At 36.7% G+C, this 20203-nt stretch overlaps 1 protein-coding gene across 1 annotated transcript in view; it reads left to right on the forward strand.

The window, feature by feature from the left end:
- The first annotated feature begins 301 nt into the window (after positions 1 to 301).
- Positions 302 to 20203, forward strand: part of CLSTN1 (calsyntenin 1) — a 40939-nt gene continuing 21037 nt past the window's right edge. The window contains exons 1-4 of the mRNA XM_062593384.1: positions 302 to 375; positions 10398 to 10520; positions 17659 to 17688; positions 19189 to 19384. Of these exons, the coding sequence (XP_062449368.1) occupies positions 303 to 375; positions 10398 to 10520; positions 17659 to 17688; positions 19189 to 19384 (422 nt within the window). The 5' untranslated portion in view covers position 302. The remainder of the gene's footprint in view (positions 376 to 10397; positions 10521 to 17658; positions 17689 to 19188; positions 19385 to 20203) is intronic.

Consider the following 20203-nt stretch of genomic DNA (forward strand, 5'->3'; position numbering starts at 1 on the left):
GTAACCGTTGCGGGAGGGAGCGCGCCGCGCCGCCGCCATCTTAGGTGCCGCTGGCGCCGCGCCGCGGGGCGGGGCGGGAGGCGGAGAGAAGCGGCGAGCGGAGCGGGGCCGCGCAGCGCCTCCCCTCCCGCCGCCGCTGCCTCGGAGCGGAGCGGAGCGGAGCCGCGCCGACCGCCGCGCGCGGCGCAGAGCGGAGCGGAGCGGAGCGCGGACCAGCGGGGGCGCCGCAGCCGCGCCGCCAGCCGCGCTCGGCGCTGCCCTGCCCGCTCCGCGCTGCCATGCCGCCGCCGCGCCGCCCGGCGATGCCGCGCTCGCCGCCCGCCGCCCGCCTGCTGCTCGCCGCGCTGCTCTGCGCCGGGGCCGGGGCCGCTCGAGGTAAGCGCGGGGGCCGCGTCCCGGGCTCGCGGCGCCCCGGGGAGGGCGGGGGGCGCGCGGCGCCCGCGGCCGTTACACCTGCCCCGCGCGAAGGTCAGGCCGCCGCCGCCGCCGCCGCGCGCGCCGCCGCGTTACATAACGGCCCCCGCGGGCGGCCGCGAGCGCAGGGGCGGCGGCGGCGTCACTTGTTGCGGCGGGGGCGAGGGCTGGGGAAAGGCGGCAGCGTCGGTGCCCTCCGCCGCCCGCCCGCCCTGGAGGCCGCCTCCTGAAAGGCATCCGTGTGCGCCGCTTAAATCCGTGACGGGGTTGCGGCTCCGGGGAGCGCTTGGATGGCAGGCTGGGTGGGAAGGGGAGATAAAACACCTCAGAGAGCCCGTGGGGATCCTAGCCTTCGGCTTGTGTAACGAGTACTTGTTCGGTGGCGGACGGTGACGCGTAGCTGTGCTAAACCTTCAGCAGTACCGTGTTTTTAAATGCTGGCCTTGTGGCTATTGATTGATCTCACTGAGTAAAAGCATACGCATTGCAGGTCTCCTCCTGAGCAGATCTCAGTAGAGGCTGGCACACGCTTCCTTACCTGAAGGTTACCCCTTGAATTGGGAATGCGGTTTCTGCAAGGTTTAGTTGATCATATGACAGGATTTGTGGTCTCCTATCTAATCTGAACATAGATTAGAACTGTCATTTTAAAATGGCTTGCAAATACGGTGGAATTCTTGATCTTAAAAAATGATTTCATTGAGTTAAGGACAGATCTTGATGTGTTTTCCCTTCATAGGTTTAGGATGCTACTACTGTAATCAAGAAGTCTGCTAGCTATGTAGATACAGTCCATAATTTACCTGTACAAGGTTCTTCAAGTACAATCTTTTCATTAGTATTGGAACTAAGATTTGTAATTTAATGCTTACTAGAGCAGTACAGAAACAGAAGCTCATTGAATTGACAGACTTTTATTTGAAATTGTGAATAAAACAGAGATCAATAAACATTCTTGAAGAAAGCTAATATGTGCCTGGAAGTGAATGGCAAGTTTATGTAGCATTATACCAGACAGGTCTGTAAGTCAGCTAATTCACCCACAATTTGTTAGCAGCTGTACTTGTTCTTAATCTAATATGCAGACAGAGCTGCTGACTGGAAGTCCTGTTTTGCTGAACTTCATTAAATGTAACTGAGCTACAGTTTGAGGTTTGGTTTGGCTTGCTATGTACAGTAAACTTAGTCCTCCGGATGTTTTGGCTACTGTGGAAAGGCCCATTCATAATATTACCTGAAGATGCATTTAATATCCACATAGATGATGGCAAATACCTTGACTAGGGAAAGCTACTAGAGCTACTCGCTTTCATTTGCATGTTGTTATGAGAGATGTTTGTTTGGAAGCCTTTATAGCAAATTTTCCTTTTTGTGTTGTTTTGTCCGTTCCATTTCTTTCACGTAAAGCTTTGGGGTTTTTCTCATCTGTGACTTCAAAAATCTTTGTTGCTAAGGTCACTAAGATGCGTTGTAATGTAAGTAGTGAAAACTGCATTGTGCTTTGTTCAGTAATGTGTAGAAATGGACTAGAAAGCTTGGACCAGAGGGATCAGTTTCATTCTCCAGTCCAGAGCATTTCCATAGCTAGATCTGGTGGAGTGAAAAGTGGTTTATCTTGTGGTGAAGGAAAGAAATAAAAATAACTTTTGAAGGGCATCATCTTACAGAAATATTAGGTGAGATCTAACTTATCTACTGCTGTCTCATACTCCTATCTTCTCTATAGTTATTTTAAGGTGAACATAAGAGTGGTTTTAGGTGCGGAAGAAACATATTCCTTTTCCAGTTGAACTGAGGCAAAAATCTGAGTTTAATTGTACTCAGCATGTAATTGGTCAGGCTGAACAAAATATTTCTAAGCTTGTTTGACATGTCACAGTGGAAGAGCAGTAGTTAGCGGAGTATTGAAAGAGTGTTTGTCAAAGTGAAGTAATTGGGTGTTTATCAACAGAGCTGAATGAGAGGTCAAATGGAGTGACTTAGGATGGTAAGGCAGTACTTATAGTGGCTGTTTTTTCCATACTTACTGTCCAGGTACAGCTACTTTTCTTTTCTTTCTTTCTTTTTTTTTTTTTTTTTTTTTATATTTTTTTTTTTTTTTTTGCCTCGGACCGGACCATTTCTGCCTTATTGTCATTTAGGTAGAATATAGGTCAGAATAATAGTATCTTGAGGAAGCTTTTCTGATTTGTGATAATTTCAGGAAGTTCTTTGGTGGTGGTATGAGTGTCTTAATTCCAAACCACAAACCACTTTCTCACTACCACTATTTTATTGCAGATGTTTATTTGAGACTGTAAGAGCCTTCATAGTCAGGGCATGGTATTTTCTATTTCTTTTTTAGAGTGAAGGAAATCTTAGATTATTCTAAAGTATTACAAAAGAGACAATTTGTCCTGTTCTCTCTCTTTTTTTTCCTTTTCTCTTTTTCCTAAGGATTTATGTGGGTAAGAGACTGAAGAGAAGAGACACAAGTAGCTGAATGAAAAGCCTTAAATGTCAACTTTCCTTGCCAGACATTTCTACGATGCATAATACTTAGGAGAACATAATATCAAGTCATGTGTTCAGATCAAATAACTAATGAACAGTATTAATCTGTTTTCTGTTACCTATAATATGTAATCCATATTATAGGTAAAATAATATACTGCCATGAAAATTGAAATGCAGGAGAGGTGATGTTCTGAGCAAGTGTAGTTTCCTTTGTGTTTGCAACATCATCATGCCAGTTGTCTTTCCCTATATTATTAGACCATTAGACCATTAAAGACAGATTGTGCTGTCTTTGCTGAGTAATCAGGGGAATGTATCAATAAAAACTTTTCTAGACTCCTGAATGTGTCTTTGGTCTGAGGGCTTAGTATTCTTGCAGGCTTGAATCATGAGTTTCAGATTCTTGGAATGAATTTTTAAGGAGAATGGACAGAAGCTACGCAGATTTCTACTAAAAGTTAAACTTGAAGTTAAACTCACAACAAATCACAGGACAGCATAATGAGAGAATTTTATGTCAAAGGGTTTAAGTGTCAATTCTGAGTACTCTGGGTAAAGCCACACTTTCTGCTATGGTAATCTGATAGTTTACTAGTTTATAGCTATGAAACTATTCTGCTGGGGGAGAAGGTGCATAGTCATTGACTCTTTCTGAGCAGAAACACTTTCTGTGATTTTTTGTGAGCCTTATCTTGCAGTTGTGCAGTTATTTCTTCTATCTACTTATATTCAGAGAAATCACTATGAAATTTTATTGCTGATATTGTAGGGCATCCACCTTGTAGCATTATCGTTATTGTCAAAGATGGAAATGTTTCCTCAAAACACAAAAGAATTTAGTAAGTTGGAAGCCTTGGTCTTATTTAAATCTTGTTTTGCATCTATGTCAGTTAATTTGTTACCGATTCTTGGTTTCTACTGGCTTCAATAGGAACTAAACTTCCTCAGGAGACTTTAAGAAAGGCTTATTAGAAACTTTGGTGCCTTTCAAGAACTGTCTGTTCGTCCTTTGTTTATTGTATTAGATCTCCTCTCACCTGCTTTATATTCAGATTGAAAACAAGTTACTGCTGCTACTCCCAGTTGATTTCCCTGTCTTTAAATGGAAGGAGTCAACAAGTAGAGAGAGATAGTAGTGCTGTCTATACTGAGATGATGTTTGCTCTATTTGTAAATAAGATTCTGTCTTCCAGTAAAACTTATAAATATGACAACTCTTTGAAATGATTTTCCCCTCCTGCATTATAACTAGCGATGCTTAAAAGAATATTTGTTATGTGAATGTTTGTTTACAGTTGGAAGCCTATGTTTTCTATTGTAATGTTCAAGTTTAGTTTAAAACATTTTGAATTTCACTTAAAAATTTGTGGCTTTGTTGCCTAAATATTATTTAGATTGTTTTGTGGTGAGATATTTTTGTTTTGCTTTGTTTTTCCCTGTCAGTTTTTTATCCAAATTAAAGTTTGGTCAGAATATCCTCAGACAAAGATTTTTGGAGCTCTGGACATTTCTTCTGTTGAAGTTATGGATTATACAAAATTGCAACTAATCAGTCCTATGGATGTACTGTAGCTTCAGCGTTACAGCACAAAGCTTTTGTCTGTCTGTACTAGTAAAATCACATTTAAGGAAGTGATTCAGTGTAGAAGAAGAAACTCGCTGCAAGTGGTGATAAACCAGATTTTTCCCTAGGAAGAATATGGTTTAATGAATTCAAAACTTGTTGAATTCCTGCAGCTGTTAGTTTGAATATAATGTTTAGAGAATTAGTGTTCATTATATGGGCTCAAACTATAAGCTCTGATGACGTTATATATAAAACATTACCTTCAGCTCCCTGTGTATGACAATTGAGTTTCCAGAGCACAAATTACAGGTGTTTATTAATTGTAGTAGAGTTTCCAAGATAGAGATCTGATATTGTGGGGTGAAATTCAATCACCCTCCTTGCTTTTTTCCTTTGTCTAAGAATCTTAGAGGTCAACGTTTATAGATGCTCGTTCCCTTTCCTGATTCTCTCTCAGTGCATATTCATCCTGCTATACACCTTGCTGTTATCTACAATTTTCACGTCCCAGTAATGGAAATTCTAGTTTGTCTTAGGTAAGCACTCTATTGATAAGAAAAGTTAAATGCAATCAGGAAGCTCTGCCTCTGAGGAGAACTTGCATTCAATTTTATCCTATTTCTTGTACCTAACTACAATGCAATGATTTTTGATAAAATTATGGATGTGGGAAGACCCCTGAAAGTTATATAAGTATCTTTTCGTTGTCACATGTATGAAGTATTTTATCAGATGTTCACATGCAAAGTAAAAAATTTCCCCTTCTTCTAACAGAATAGAGGCACAGCTCTGAATTACATACTCGTGACTCTAGGTCAGGAACAAAACATACATTATAATCAAACCATGCTACACCCTTTCTTAATAAACTTTGCTTTTAAGGTGGAGAAGGCATAATTTATTCTATAGATGCTTTATGCCTCAGCTGAGCTGTATTTTTCTGCTATCTACTATGTGGCTTCATGATTTTCTTTTTTCTCTTACTGGTATTGCTTGAAATTTCATCAGAATAGTACTAACTTATGAATATTCAAGGTAAGACCTTATTTTAGAATCCTTACCTTATCACTGAAAAGCATGCTTGTATTCTCACATCAAGAGAAAGACAATAGACAGAAGATGCACAATAATCAAAATTTGTGCCTGACTTCAGGGCATGAGTCAAGAACTGTTTACACAGTTCGTTGAGTTCAATTCATTTGAATTGACAGCAAGTATCATTCTCTTCTTATGAGATCTCTAGTTTTTTTCATGAGGTCTCAAAGGTGGATTAAAAAATAATCTTATGTTTATCTACTGTCACTAGGTTGAGTAATTAGCTAACAAACTCTCTAATACTTGATATTGAGTTCATTCAAAATGTTTTACCAGTTAATTGTTAAGAATTTTTTCACGTACATCTTGATCTAGTTCTAAAGATATGTAACATGGCTAAATGGTATACTCTGTGCTAATAATACTAATATAAATACTGTATGTTAGAAGTAATACTATATAATAATATAGTAGTAGTAGTAGTAATAATATATACAGTAATGTAGGAGAAGAAATATTTTCAACTACAGTCCTGTTTGAGGTGTGTGTAAATCTTCAGTTATGTGAATGCCATTCCATTTTAAATCAAGTGAACTTTTGAGCAGTTGTAAGAAGATAACTGCAGTCCTCAGAAGGGACTTAAAGGCATATTTGACTTCAAGTATATTCACATTCAAATACTAGAACTGAGTTCATTCTCATTATCTTAAGATTGTAACTTCTGCACAAGGTTTCCAAACTATCCTTAAACCCTACTGCCCTGCCTTCATGTTAATTTATATTCATTAATTCTTCTAAAGAGGTGAAAATAAAATTGTTAGTAGTTTATCTGACAGATTGCACTCTACAGCATCAGCCACTGCTCTTGGTGAAGCATCCTTCCTCTAAAATGCATTTCTTTTCTGCAGAATAGTCAGTAGCCATTCTAGTTAATATTAGTAAAAGCTGATCTCTTCACTCTCATGAGAAACTGAGTACATTTACCTAGAGTGAGTGCTGTTTTAGAAACCTGTGTTCAAGGTACACATCACATCAGGCACCAATTCCCTTTTCTCTTCTAACTTATCAGCAGTTATCTTCAGAATAAACCAGGTTGGACAGGTGGCACGTGCTGACCTTGCAGATGCATCTTCACTCATTGGTTGGCAGTAATAGAGGCTCTAGCATGAGCTTTACAATTCAGTTTGCTACCAGGAAAAAGAAGTATGCTTAGCTATTTTTAAAAAAATCTTGGTGGTATAAGAACTTTAATTTGTATGGGTAGATATCAAAAGTATTTCAAGGGCCACTAAAAAAATAACTAGAAGTCCACTTGCTGCAATGTTTCAGGGAAGCTCCCCCCCCCCCTTGACTAGATTAAGTGTGGTTGAGATTTACAACAGATTCCTGCTGAGGCGCTTAGAGATAGTGTGAATATTGTATTTCAAGGAAACCAATGTAGTTTATCCCTGTTAAATGCCAAGAGATTAACAGCTCAGGGCACTTTGTTAGTGTCAAGCTTGGAATGGTTTGACTGTTTTGGTTTGAAATTGACAGTGTGTCTTTAGGCAAATGTTTCTGCAGACCTAAGGAATTTTGCAATGCTTAAAGAGGAGAAAAATAAAACAGTTTTCAGTCTAACATATAATGCTATTTAATCCAGCTGAGATCAGAATAATACTTGATTCAATTCCACAGCTGGTGTAAGGTACACCTGTTTCGTAACGTATTGCTCATAAGCTGCACCTAATGTTTCAAATGATGACTTGAAAATTTTTGACAGTATGAAGTCAGTAGATTACCAATATGGATAACTGGCTTTTCCTGGATATTCAGCAATAAGTTTTGTGAATGTTTTAATATCCAGTGATGTTTAGCCTTCATAAACACAAAAGGATTTAAGGTTTATTTTTTAAAAGCTGGGGACGTTTTAGCCTTGCTAAACACAAAGGGGTTTAAGCTTTATGTTTTTTTAAGTTACAGCACTGTAAAACGGTATGACTTTGCTTTTAACTGTGTGTCATCTTTGAAGGTTCATTAGACTTTGCAGATGCTAATCATACTCATCGTTATTGTGTTCATATGTGGTTATGGTACTTCAAGCTTTTATGGAACTCTGTATGCTACAGTAATGGGGTTTACTATAGACTGCTAAATCAGGGGAAAGTTTCTCAGTGCTTAAAAAAATTATAATTATGTTCAGAAGCATTAGAAAGGAGATGCTAAGAAATCTGTTTTGCTACTTTATACTATTTCCTGCAAAGAATAAGGTGAGCGAATGGAAGGTCTCTGAAATGTTCAATTAAGGTAAAACTGCCATAGAAATGCCAAAAGGAAAGTGCACGACTGTCTTTTCCTTATGCTTGTAACTACAATAGCTGAATTAATTAAACACTTCTCTCTAGACTAGATTTGAATTAGGAGAAATGTTTCAATTAGAGACTCTCACTTTGGCAATTATTGGTGTCTTCTCTCTGAGGGTGGAATGATATGTTAGTCCTTTTGAACATGATGAAGTTTGTTTTGAAACACCAAGCTCCTTGGAGAGTATTGCAGCAGTGTACTTTGGGTAAATAGAACAATGCGGTTGACATTTAACTGGCTATTTTTTATGCTGAGTATTGGAAATATGCCCATCTGAGTGTATTGAGGCGATAAAGATAGTATTGCCATATTGAGTAAAACCACATAGCAGTAATTAACCAGTTCTTGCATTAAGATAGTTTGTTGCAAGTTCTCTCTTGCTGCATTTTTATGTATGAAGATGTAATACTCTGTTTATCAGTTTGTTGCTACTAACCAGTAAAAGATTGCAGATAAGAGCATATTGGGAGGCTGTTATGATTTCTTATATGAGATCTCTAACTCTAGGCTTAATCGTTTGTTGAAGTGTCCTTTTATCACTGGTTTTTGAATTCCCATGTGCAAGTATATGACAAGCATCTTGAATCCATTTTAGTTTGTTGGAAATACAGGATTAAAAAGTCCAGGTTAGCCTTACATTTGTGCCTATTTTAACGGTGATTTGCTTGTATAATTCTTTAGTTGAGTGAAATAGCAGGACTCAGCTGTGTAGTAGCATATTTGTGTATAGTTTATAGTGATTACACAAGCATTTATTCTGGAAGTTATAAGTACTTGATCTCATGAAGACACAAATCCAAATGGTGTCAGTGGTTGTATGTTGTTTGTTGTATTTGTTGTAACTTCTAGCAAAGCTTTTCTTATACTTGATTATACAGCATTTGCTGAAGATGACTTTTTTTTTTTTTTTTTTTTTTTTTGGAATAGTATAGTGCAGTTTTCAGACCCTCAAAAGGAGTGTTTTCCATCAATTCTCAACAGCTAGATACATACCACTTTCCAGAATTAGATCTAGGAAAATAGTATTAATTTAAGAAGCAAGGATATGTGGTAGCCTAAGAAGTTTTATAAAGTGTATATGTTACCCTTATCCAAAACAATTTGGGTAAAACTGTTGTTGGTAGAACCTCAACATGAAGAGGGCTAGACCAAGGGAAAAAATGTATTCAACTGTCAAGAAGGATTTAACTATTACACAATGTACACTGTTTCTGTGGACTACAAGTTGTATTTGTCTTTAGAGAGCATAACATAAAAATAATTAATAATCTAGGCACCTCTCACATTGAAATGTCAGCTAGTACATGATAACCTAGTAGATAACATGATTTTTGTCTTGTATGTTTCATATATATTAGAAAAAGTTATTTTTAAAGGCTGACTGTGAAAGCTATTGGGCTGCTTTTTAGCAGCAGAAGACCGGTCATCTTAGGCATGTTCTGGGTGTCAGTTTACAGAGTCTTGCATGCAGAGTTGAGGAATGTTTTTATAACTAAAGTTTTAGTGGAGTTTTCTGTCTCCTAAAAGCAACTACTAAACAAGTGATATACAAACGAATCAATATTTTTACTCAGTTTATTAGGCATTCTGTTGATTGGCTGAAAAGACCTGCAACTTTGGTCCTTCTTCTAGGTGTATTTAAAGTATGCACTAGACATATGTTGGATTAAAAAAATAAAAGTCCTCCAAAACCAGCAGCACCTAGAACACTTGCTTTGCATCTCCGCAGTTGGGATGCTGAACCACTGAGCTAGTGTGTTACCCTTTTCTGTTGTCTCTCCTACCTCTTGCTTTTTGGCGTTTTACATAATACCACAGCTTCAGCAGAACTTTTGGAGTATTACTTTGCCTGGTATACCTTATAAATGGCTAGTAAAACTGATACTGGGGGTTATACATCCTATGCTGGGATAAAAAGGCCTAAAACTAGCTCTTATTTATTTCCTAAGAAGTGTCCTTAGGCCTTGTGTAGAAGTCAGTCAATGGTTTTCTCTGTTTGTTCTCTTTAAGTAATAATAATATAGAGCACACTGAAAACCCCTGGAAACCAGAAAAAGTTTTCACTGTTAGTACCTGTTCTTTGAAGGGTAGTCCACCACCTGGATCCCAAGCTTTCTGAGTTGTGGAGAGGCTGTAGTTTAGAAAAACCCTGGAGTTTTCTGTAGGCTGATCTCCCCCCCCCCCCCCCACCCTTGGCCTGGTGCCAAGTATAATTATTTTTTAGTATTGTGTTTGGTGCTGATGACAGTGGCTCCCCATCGCTGTTTTTTCGAATTGCCCTTTGGAGCCGTTTTAACTTCCAGCATAGTTAAATTTCTAATTTAGATTTTGCAAGTAACTTTTGGAAACTTGAAAGGGACACTGATCTCTTGACTGACTAACTTAGCCAGGATTTTATCTAATTTTTGAGCTTAGTAAAATGCTGGCTCAAATTCAGAAAAATGAAAGAGGAATACACTGAATTAAGTATTTCAAAGTGTGTGTTTAAAAAGTCATGAGTTTCAAACTTATTTCTTAAACTTGTATTTTGTTTTCCATTTAGTTAACAAACATAAGCCATGGATTGAAACAACGTATCATGGTATAGTTACAGAAAATGACAACACCGTACTATTGGATCCCCCTCTAATAGCCCTAGACAAAGACGCACCTCTGCGTTTTGCAGGTAAGAAATTTGTCTGTTTTTCTTTTTTCTTTTTTTTTTTTTTTCCTTTTAAAGAATTGGAAGTGCTTCCTTCATGGTCGATATTATGTGTTAGTTTGTGTGTTTTCCCTAACCATAGCATAATATTTCATAGCTTTTGCACCACAAGAAATGTTGGTGCATGCACTACAGTTTCATTTGATATTTACAGGTGTAAATATCTGGCTACGCCAAGGATTCAGACCAGAGAGCAGTATATTGCAGTGTGTCATTTCATGTCTATGTATTACAGTTATATTTCGTGTATGTATGTATATATATATATATATATATATATAAATTATGCTTGCTCTTGCATAATATGCAACTTTTTCCTAAAACTTGTGGATTCTATGTTTCACATCCTGTCTAAGAGTTCTGAAGTAATTAGTTTTCTTATCCTGGTGAGAGTTTTTGATTTTTGTAGTGTTTTTGGTTTTCTCAATCTCTTAAGAAAAAGATGCAAACATAGTGAAAACAGTTATTAGTAGAATCAAGATTGCATTTCTTCTGTGCAGTATTTAGACTGAGAATTTCTATAGAAATCCAGACTTTCTGTGATAAGTTTGCATAACAGTTTGGCGTATTTTTAGAAATTGACAGACACTGCTACCACAAGATGCACTATTGGTTTGTAGTTTAATCTATATTGGAGAATAGAGAGACCATAAGAGAACACATTATTTTCAATACTTTTTTTCTATGATAAATATTAGACTTGAGTATTATTTCCTAATACAATATATTTTATAGTTGAAGATCTAACTGTGAGATAGTTCTAGAAATATGATCTCCATTTAATTTCTTGTAGAATTGTTTGGGTAGGGTGGACCCTTTTGAAATCTTTCTAAATGTGTAACTAAGAATTCTCTGAAGTTCCTGCATCTAGGAAGAGGGTGAATGTTGCATAAGTAGGCATGATCTGGTCTCACTGGTGTGCAGAATATCTTTGCAGATAATAGAGCTTTTCGTATGGTGTACAAGCATAATGCTTACTGATGATGACATGTAAAAGTAAGATGCCTTTTTGTAATAGTCTTTCAAGCTTCTATTTAAGTTAGGGGAGGACAGTTGAGACTTTTTCTTCTAGGTTGTTGTTCAGCTGCGTGAAGAGAGCATCTCTGAACTAAAAGATTTGCAGCTGAAATAGATTTAATAGAGGAAATTAGATGGAAAGGAGTTATATTCCATTAATTTTAGGTTGGAGAGCTAAAACACAGACATTGTATCATTTGTTTGGGAGTCTGTAATGAATTCAGATCTCCTAAGCTTCTGTGCACCTTAATATCTTAGCTCTGGGACTATCTTAGACCTTTTTTCTCCTCTAACAAAGAGAATGATGCATAAGCCATTTGCAAAATGTATTCTAATTTCACTTTGATATAGGACTGACAGCTGACAGTTTTGGTAGTTCTCTTACAATCTTGCTGCAGTAGTCTATTTCTGGAAACGATTATTTAACTATACTGTATTTGTTAAATGGGTTCAGTATTTATGGAAAATATTTCTTTGGTTTGGCAAGATATTGGAGAATTGTATTTGAAAAATACCATCTGGCATCTCCAGGTATTTTAATTAATTGTAGTGGTTTACACAAGCTGAAATTAGATATTTGCAGAAGCTTATTTGGTTAAGTAAAATTTTAGAAAATAAAGAATTCTAGTAAGATACCTAGATTATATCTGCTTTTGGGGAACTTACCTTAGTAAGTCACTTCAAGGAGGAAGTGATGAAAAGAGCTTTCCTGGGTGTTGGATATCGTGAAACTTAAAGAAAGTACCTGGAGAATATTTTCAAATAGTTTGTCAAATTTTCAGAGGAAAGATCAGTGTCGAAGCATCACATGATTTCAAGTGAGACAGCTTTTCCATTGGGTTGGATCAAATTCTATAAACCTGCTTTCCTTTTAATGAACATTTCTACCAAATGTGAATTGATTCTATAAAAAGATTGAATAAACATTATATGTTTTTACTTTCGAAAATCAACAATTCTTAAGCAGCTGTAGAAGAATGATGGATTAAAAATAAGCATCTTAAGTCCTGAATATAGGATGTTAACATTGTACTGAAATTTTTCTCTAAATATGAGAATATTGGATCTGCATTGCATAAGTTGTGAATGACAAATGTATTATGAGAATCTGTAAAAGTATTTGTCCTTCATTAAATGGAAGAATACTTGAATCTGTCTTGGAGGCTATCAAGTGTGGGAGTGATGTTGAATCAGCATTAGCAACTTTTTCTGGTTGGTGGTACTGTGGTCATGTCCTAGAATGGAGAATAGCCTTGTTATTGTCCAGCAGCATCTATGTGGGTGTTGAAGTGTGAGAAGGCTGTTAGATTAGCAACAAAATGTTTTCACAGCAAAACAAAGTGCTTTCAGGCTTAAATGACTGTTTCAGCCCTAAGTGGTATATTCTTATTATAAATCAAATTTATTCTTGCTTCAAAAGGTTGGTATTTTAATTAACTGGGCCCCCTAACTGAGCACTTCTGAAATGTCTGTAGTTTTTAAGTAGAGCTCTTTTGTTTCAATTTTAAGCATCTCGAAACATTTTAAAACAAGTTAATTTAATTGTATTGTAACATTTGAACTGTGGGGCAGGGAAAGGTAATATTTTATTCCTTTCCTCACATTGTGCAGTGGATAGGATCCTGAAATTTTGATGCTTTGAAACAAATTCATATATATAAAAATATGTAGGATTATACAGACCTTTTTCTGAGGTAATTTGTATCTTTTACAACTAAAACAATGCACTTTTAAGGACAAAGTTTAAGTCATGCCAAAAGTGCGTGTCTTAGTACCTGATTTGTAGAAACATCTGTGGAATTGCTCCTCTGTGCTATGATGTTTGTTAGGGATCTGCTTGAGACAATGACCATTCAAGTTCTTTTCTAATTACAAATTCAGTCATGTTGGAACTTGGTTGTAAATGGTTTTACTGAAAAACAAAATATCAGACAACTGCATTTTCTACTTTAGGGTAACCTGTGTCTACAATCAGTCTAATGTCTGAAACTCTTAGTATGGATTTCCTTCCATTTACTATGTTAAAAATCTTGTTGTATTTGAAACTAACTGTATTATATCTGGATATGTTCATGTAGTTGAATATGTATTAAGATAGTATAATCAGGATTTCAGTAACAAAATGTTTGAATTGTTTCCTTTTTGGAATTGTAATAGCTAATGTATTGGTAATAGGTTTTTAAAAAGCCCTCCAAACACTAGAGAAGATTGCTTTTCAGCTATATTTTGCTTTCCCCTTATTACGCAAAGATGCAAGAAGTATTTTTGTGGGAGTTAGGAATTTTTGAGTCTAGAACATGAATATGCATACAGCTTTGAAAATAATCTTGCAGAATCTCTGTTTGTTCTTTAAAAAAACAAAACCCCATCAGGCCTTCTGTTAGCCTCTCCCTGGAGGTGTGCACAGTTCACGTGTCCCGGTGGGTGACTGCTGATGCCGTGTTTCTATACTGCGCTGCCAAGCCTTGTTTGTTCAGGGCAGGGAGCTCTGCTGACGTCCTGTCTACAGAAGGCTACTGTGTAATGCTGCTCTCAGCTGGATGGTTACAAAGAAATGATATGTACGGAAGATGAATGACGTTGTGTAATCAAACAGATATGGGTGTTGGTATTGTAAAATTCAATGAGTTATTCAGTGATTATACAGAAATATTCTTTGTTGGCACCTTGGCAAACCTAAGAGTAAATGTTGTTGCAGTAGTTTTTCAGCCAATTTTGCATGGAATTAATTAAAGACATGCATGAAGTGACGTTTTGTACCTATTAAACATACATATATAAATTCAAACACACTTGTCACTAATTATGAACTTTAAACATGGATCACTTTTTAATAAGCACTCAGTTTTGTATGGTGCTAAGAAATACTTGTTTTAGAAGACATTCTAAACACATTGTAATAGCAGGCTTTCCTGGATGAGTTTCTCAGAGAGAATGCTGCTTGGCCAGAGTTGGGATGATATACTTGCTCTGTTTTTGTGGAGTGAAATGCAGTGGGATAGCGCAAAATCCCCAAAGTACTACCACAAATCCTCAGTGTCATTTCATTGTGCTATAGTAGGAAGGGGAAATTACTGAAATGCAAAATGCTTCAAGGAGACAGGATTGCTATGTTTTCTGGCTAATCTAGCTGCACAAACCTATGTTATCTTTAAAATGAATTTTTTTTCAGCTGTAAGTATTGCTGAGTCAGAGTGCTGCCAACTTCTATGCAGGTTACATTTTATGTAGCTGAACAAATTACAGTATATCAAATATAAGCTAATTTACAGATTGAATTTGTTTCTCTTCTAGGAGTAGAAGTGGTAGAAATTTATTTTGGTAGTGATTCCAAGCTTCAGAATGAAATGAGAAAAAGCAATGTGCTTCTGTGACATAGCATGGCACCTTAGGGAGCATACTTGCCACCAAATGATATTGGGACTAAGCTTACTTTATGGCAATGAAAAAAATCACTAGGAAGAACTCTATAATCGTATGAAAGCTACTGTAATGGCTTCTTTACTGTATAAATATATGCATTTCATAACTGAGATGAAAGTGAATATCATCCATATGTGGGAATACTCATCTGTAAATTGTCTTATCTGCCTTGAAACAGCTCTGCAACAATATCTAATATATTTTGGAGAGAGGAGGGAGAGCTTTAATTTTTGAAATATTTGGTACTTTAGAGAATTAAATTATTCCTTTTTGCTTCTTTTCATGGTAGAGACACTGAAGAAGGGAGTTAATGTGACTTAAAAGGCCTGTTTGGGAACTGTGCTTTTTCTTATTTAGAGCAGTTTTATCATAGGTAACGTCATAGTTTTTATGCACTGTAACTTTTTTAGTCATGAGTGCTTGTCTGTGTAATAGTAAAAATACTTTTCACTAATGTGAAATGGAAAATATGATTGTACCAGGTCAATTGTTGTTCTGAGAAGCATCTGGCAGGAACTGAGCTATAATGCATCTTGAACAGAAGCTTTAATGCTTTAAGAAGCATCTGGAGACACATGGATATTTATCAGAGAAATTATTTGTGTCTTATGCTTGGGAGCCAAGAATATAATTACTGAACTTTATTGCAGCCAAGGCTGGTGTTGATGCCAGAGTTAGAGGTCACTTTGGATAATAAAGAACTGATCAGCTTTTAAACTGTTCCCCCCCTTCTCCCAAATAGATAATTGCCGTATTAATAAACTTTTCCCTCCTCCCTCTGTTATCAGGATTTATGCTTCAGTGTTCTCTGTACATTTCTCTCTGTAATCTTAATGTTTCACACCCAGTGCTTGACTCAATGTTAGAGTTGTTGGAAGGGGGCAGGAAGGTGGATATGAAGGAATGAGAGATGTGGACGATTTAAAAGTCTGCAGCTGGAATGTCAATTCTGGGTGTTCAGTGGTGTCAGCCAGGAATTTAGTGTAAGATTTTCATGTATTAACCTGTTACTGAAACATTAAAATCCAGGTTCATATTTATATCTTATGTTAAAATATACCAGAATAAATTAAGTGGATGCCATAATAGGCAGTTTACTTAGTACATTGAAATAAAGAACTAGTTATAAACCTGGGGATTACCTTAAGTGGGTTTCAGGGAGAACTTTTGTAAGAGCTATTTCAGAAACTGGCTTCTTTTAAAATGAAGGGCTGCTGTTTAATAATGGTCCATTATAAGGTATTTTTCATTGAATATATTATATTTGTGTTTCAGTATTGAATTGGAAGTTTGCCTTTTATTTTTGAACAAAATATTTCTCCATAACTTTTAGTGCCTCATCTCTTTTTAAAGCCACTATAGAATGGAGATTTGAACAGCTGCGTTACTACATGTTTATTGAAAAATGCGAGAACTGACAGGAAATCTACTGGGAATGTTTTCAGGGTACAAGTCTGCTTTGTTTTAGTGCAATTCAGGTCAAAGATAATGGTAATTTGGGAAAAAAATAACTGATAAGTGATATGTAAAAGGTGGTAGTTTGAGATTTTAACGATGTTGTAACTTAATGACTAAAGACAGCCAACCATGTTCTTCACCCCCTAGGAAATAATATAATTTCCAGGGGGGTAAAGAACAAGGTTGACTGTCTTTCCATTAAAATGGAGAAAGCTTTCCAAGTGCTTAAACAAAGACATCAGCTACCATTTAAAACCCTGTTGTTTATGAGATCTCCTCATGAGGGTGGAAGATATGATCCAGGACACTGAGAAGGCCTGTACTCTTTAGGAGACACTGAAGAGGGCACAACAGGCTACCAGAGGGCATCTACAATAGTAGCAGATGACTGTATTGGGGTACCTGAATCTCTGTGTCCAGCATTCTGATCTTTCAGCAACAGAGTAGAAGATGTAAGAAGTTTTTTTATTTAATCTGGAAAAGAAATAATGCTGCTAGGAAAATATACAGCCTTTCCTCCCTGCCCCCCATTTAAGATAAAGCGTTAATGTTCATTAGGATTGTAATTTAACATGTATATTTTTAATTATGGATTATGACAATACTGTCAAGTGAAGTTTGGTATAGAATTTAAGTTTTGCAAATGCTAGGTGCATATATTCACTGGTCTATATGCAACATAGACCAGTAAAATTTTATTTGTAAATAGAAAAATCCAATCACTGTTTCAAAAATTTTTTTTTCTGTACCTCAGAAGGGGAATATGTAGTTTCTTAATTTTAGAAACGTGATTCTGCTGTGAACCACAGTAAAAGGTAAAAATTTGTTTAACATGCTCCTTAAATGGGGAGACCAGTAGAAATAAGTTCTTGTGAAAATTCTGTTCTGTGGATAGTTTTTCAATGGCATGGAAGTTCAAAAATATCTTCTGATTTAGCACTTGTTATCCAGTATTTTATCAAAAAAAAAAAAAAAGTTTTTTTGTTAAGTCTACAAATGACAACCTGGAGATAAAAGGTTAAATCAGATTTAAAATAACTGAAAGTCTAGGATTATAACAGTTACAGTAATTCACCACCAGAATTTTTAAATACAATTTATCCAAAGCTTTTCTGTGTAATGCCTGCATCTTTGCCTTTTCCTTATTTGCTCCCTTTCAGCCTTTCCTGTAATACTGACTTGGGTTTATCTTTTCTCCCTTTAGAGAGTTTTGAGGTGACAGTCACCAAAGAAGGTGATAAAGGGTTCTTTCTATCCCTTTTATGAATATTAACCCACTAACTTTGGTTATGAAATGGGGAATCAGCACTTAAACAGAAGATCCTGTCATGTTCTTTTGTCCCATTTATTCTACCCGTTTTTTTCTATTTTAAAATATATTGATAAAAATTTTTATGTAACTAAACCCTTGGTTAGAAATATCTGTAAATCAGACATCCATTTGAACCATTTGGGATTGTTTTATATTGCATGGACACTATAAGAAGTTTTGGGGGAAAACTAGCATTTTCTGATGCTTTCACTGATAGCTTACTTCTTTGGGACATCTTACATTTTTATGTATGCTTTATAAAGTAAAGTAATATTAACTGCCAAAGCATTATAGCACCTTCCCTGCAGTATGCTTGCTTGAGTATGTACTTGAGTATGTTGTTATACTTGGGTACATTATTATATTGAGTACATTGTTGATCTTAAAATCTGAATCATATGTATTTTTAAATAGCCCTAGACTATATTTACAGTAGGAGCACATTTTTGGTATGATGATACCATTGTAGTTATAGTAGCAAAAGAACATTCTATACTAGTATAAGAAAATCACCTTCAAAAAAAAAAAAAAAAAAAAAAAAAAAAGAACAACTTACACAGGTAAAAACACAGTGTAGCTGATCAAACAGAGTTCATTGCATGGTGTTTGTTAGCACAGCTAGGTCAGCAGAGGCTCACTGCTCATTACAGGCTGACAGATTGAGCTACCTATGCCAGCAAGGTGTTTTGTAGTCCAGTCTTGGCCTTAGATGCATTTTAAAATGATGTTCTAGAGACTCCTCATTCAGGTTTGTTGGAATGAAGCATTTGAATAGAAATGAAAGCCTAATAAATCATTCCATATGAGAGCTTCCTTGATTAATATTTTTGGACTGCATTATTAGATAGTTGTTGAAATGGATGCCTGAGAAGTTGGTATTTCTACCATTCTCATTCAGTAGTTTATTTTGATTCCCTAATTTTAGCCAGGTACATTGCACAGGAAGACTTTGTTCTTTGATCTGTTGACAGAATTTCTGTAATTATGGTGCTGAACCTTTACTTGAAGCTTTTTCATCTCTTGACTTGTAACTGTGCATTTTAACCTTTTGCTCTGGTCAAAATAAACAAGCTGCCCAGCTATTCCCAGTAGCTTGGCATGGAAGATACTACCAGTGGCCTTGGCTGTATGCTCTCATATAAGATCTACTCTTACCCTAGAGTTATCTCAAGTACTCCTGTGAAATGCCTGTCTACATTTCTCTTTCTATTTTATATTCCTGCATGAATGGATGCAAAGTAAACAAGTTGCTTGGAAGGCAGATGTATGCTTCTTTTTACTAAAGTTCCCAGAATTTGCCCATTTTAAAGCACAATGCTCTTGCTTTATCCACAGACCCTCACAAACCCTTGGCTGCAAAATATTTTAAAAAATATGTAGTGGTTTTGACCAGTTGTAACCTCTGTTACTTTGAATCTCTAGGTGAGATTTGTGGATTTAAAATTCATGGGCAAAATATCCCCTTTGAAGCAGTGGTAGTGGATAAATCCACTGGTGAGGGAATAATACGCTCTAAAGAAAAGCTTGACTGTGAACTACAGAAGGACTACACATTCACCATACAGGCCTATGACTGTGGAAAAGGACCAGATGGAGCAAATGCAAAAAAATCCCACAAGTAAGTAAATCTGTGGTTGGCTGTGGGGAAGTTTGGTTTCAAGTGGTCTCTTGCACATGGCAATTTATAGTCTGCAGATGTAGAGTGAATGTAAACCAAGTGTTAGTACTGAAAGGCTTTCATATAAAATAAATAGCAGCAAAATGGAAATGAGCTGTTGTGATATGTCTTTAATTACATTCTAGATGTTACCGCTTTATCCCTTGTTCTCTCTGAATTTACATTAGAAAATGTAATAGTGTGAAATAGAGGCAGAAAATCTACTGAGGTAGTTTAAATCTGGTGCGAATTGCTAAAAATTTTGCTTGGTAAAATGTTTCAGAATTCAGTTTCTAAAACCAACTCAAGAAGTCATTGTATTAAGCTTGACAAAATGGAAAAGCTTATTCCTGGGCAACCTCACCAAAAAAAGCAAGATCAGTAGCATAGGATTCCTCCCTGCCTAGATTAAAGGACGGGAACAAAGCAATCTTTAGCTGATCTGTGTCAAAAGAAAAAACCACAATGTTTCTCTAGAAAACTCATTTGAGAAATAACTGTGTAACACCCTGGCAAAAACATCTGCAGTGCATGTGGAAGGTTACCGGTTGTGCTAAGCAAAGGAGGATATAAGAAAGACTGCTAGTGGCAGTCATCTTGATGACTAATACAAACTTGTTATTCTATTAGCTGTATGCCTTAAAAGGGCAGCAGAGATGTATTTCCTTAGGGGATACACTGCTGGAAAATAGGTAGGCCCATAAACCTGCTATATTCAGTTTGACTTTTGAAGAAAGAATTCAAAGAGAAGGATAGCAACAAGCATCTTGTTGAGTTGGC

The sequence above is a fragment of the Rhea pennata genome, chromosome 22, assembly GCF_028389875.1.
Source record: "Rhea pennata isolate bPtePen1 chromosome 22, bPtePen1.pri, whole genome shotgun sequence".
Taxonomy (NCBI): domain Eukaryota; kingdom Metazoa; phylum Chordata; class Aves; order Rheiformes; family Rheidae; genus Rhea; species Rhea pennata.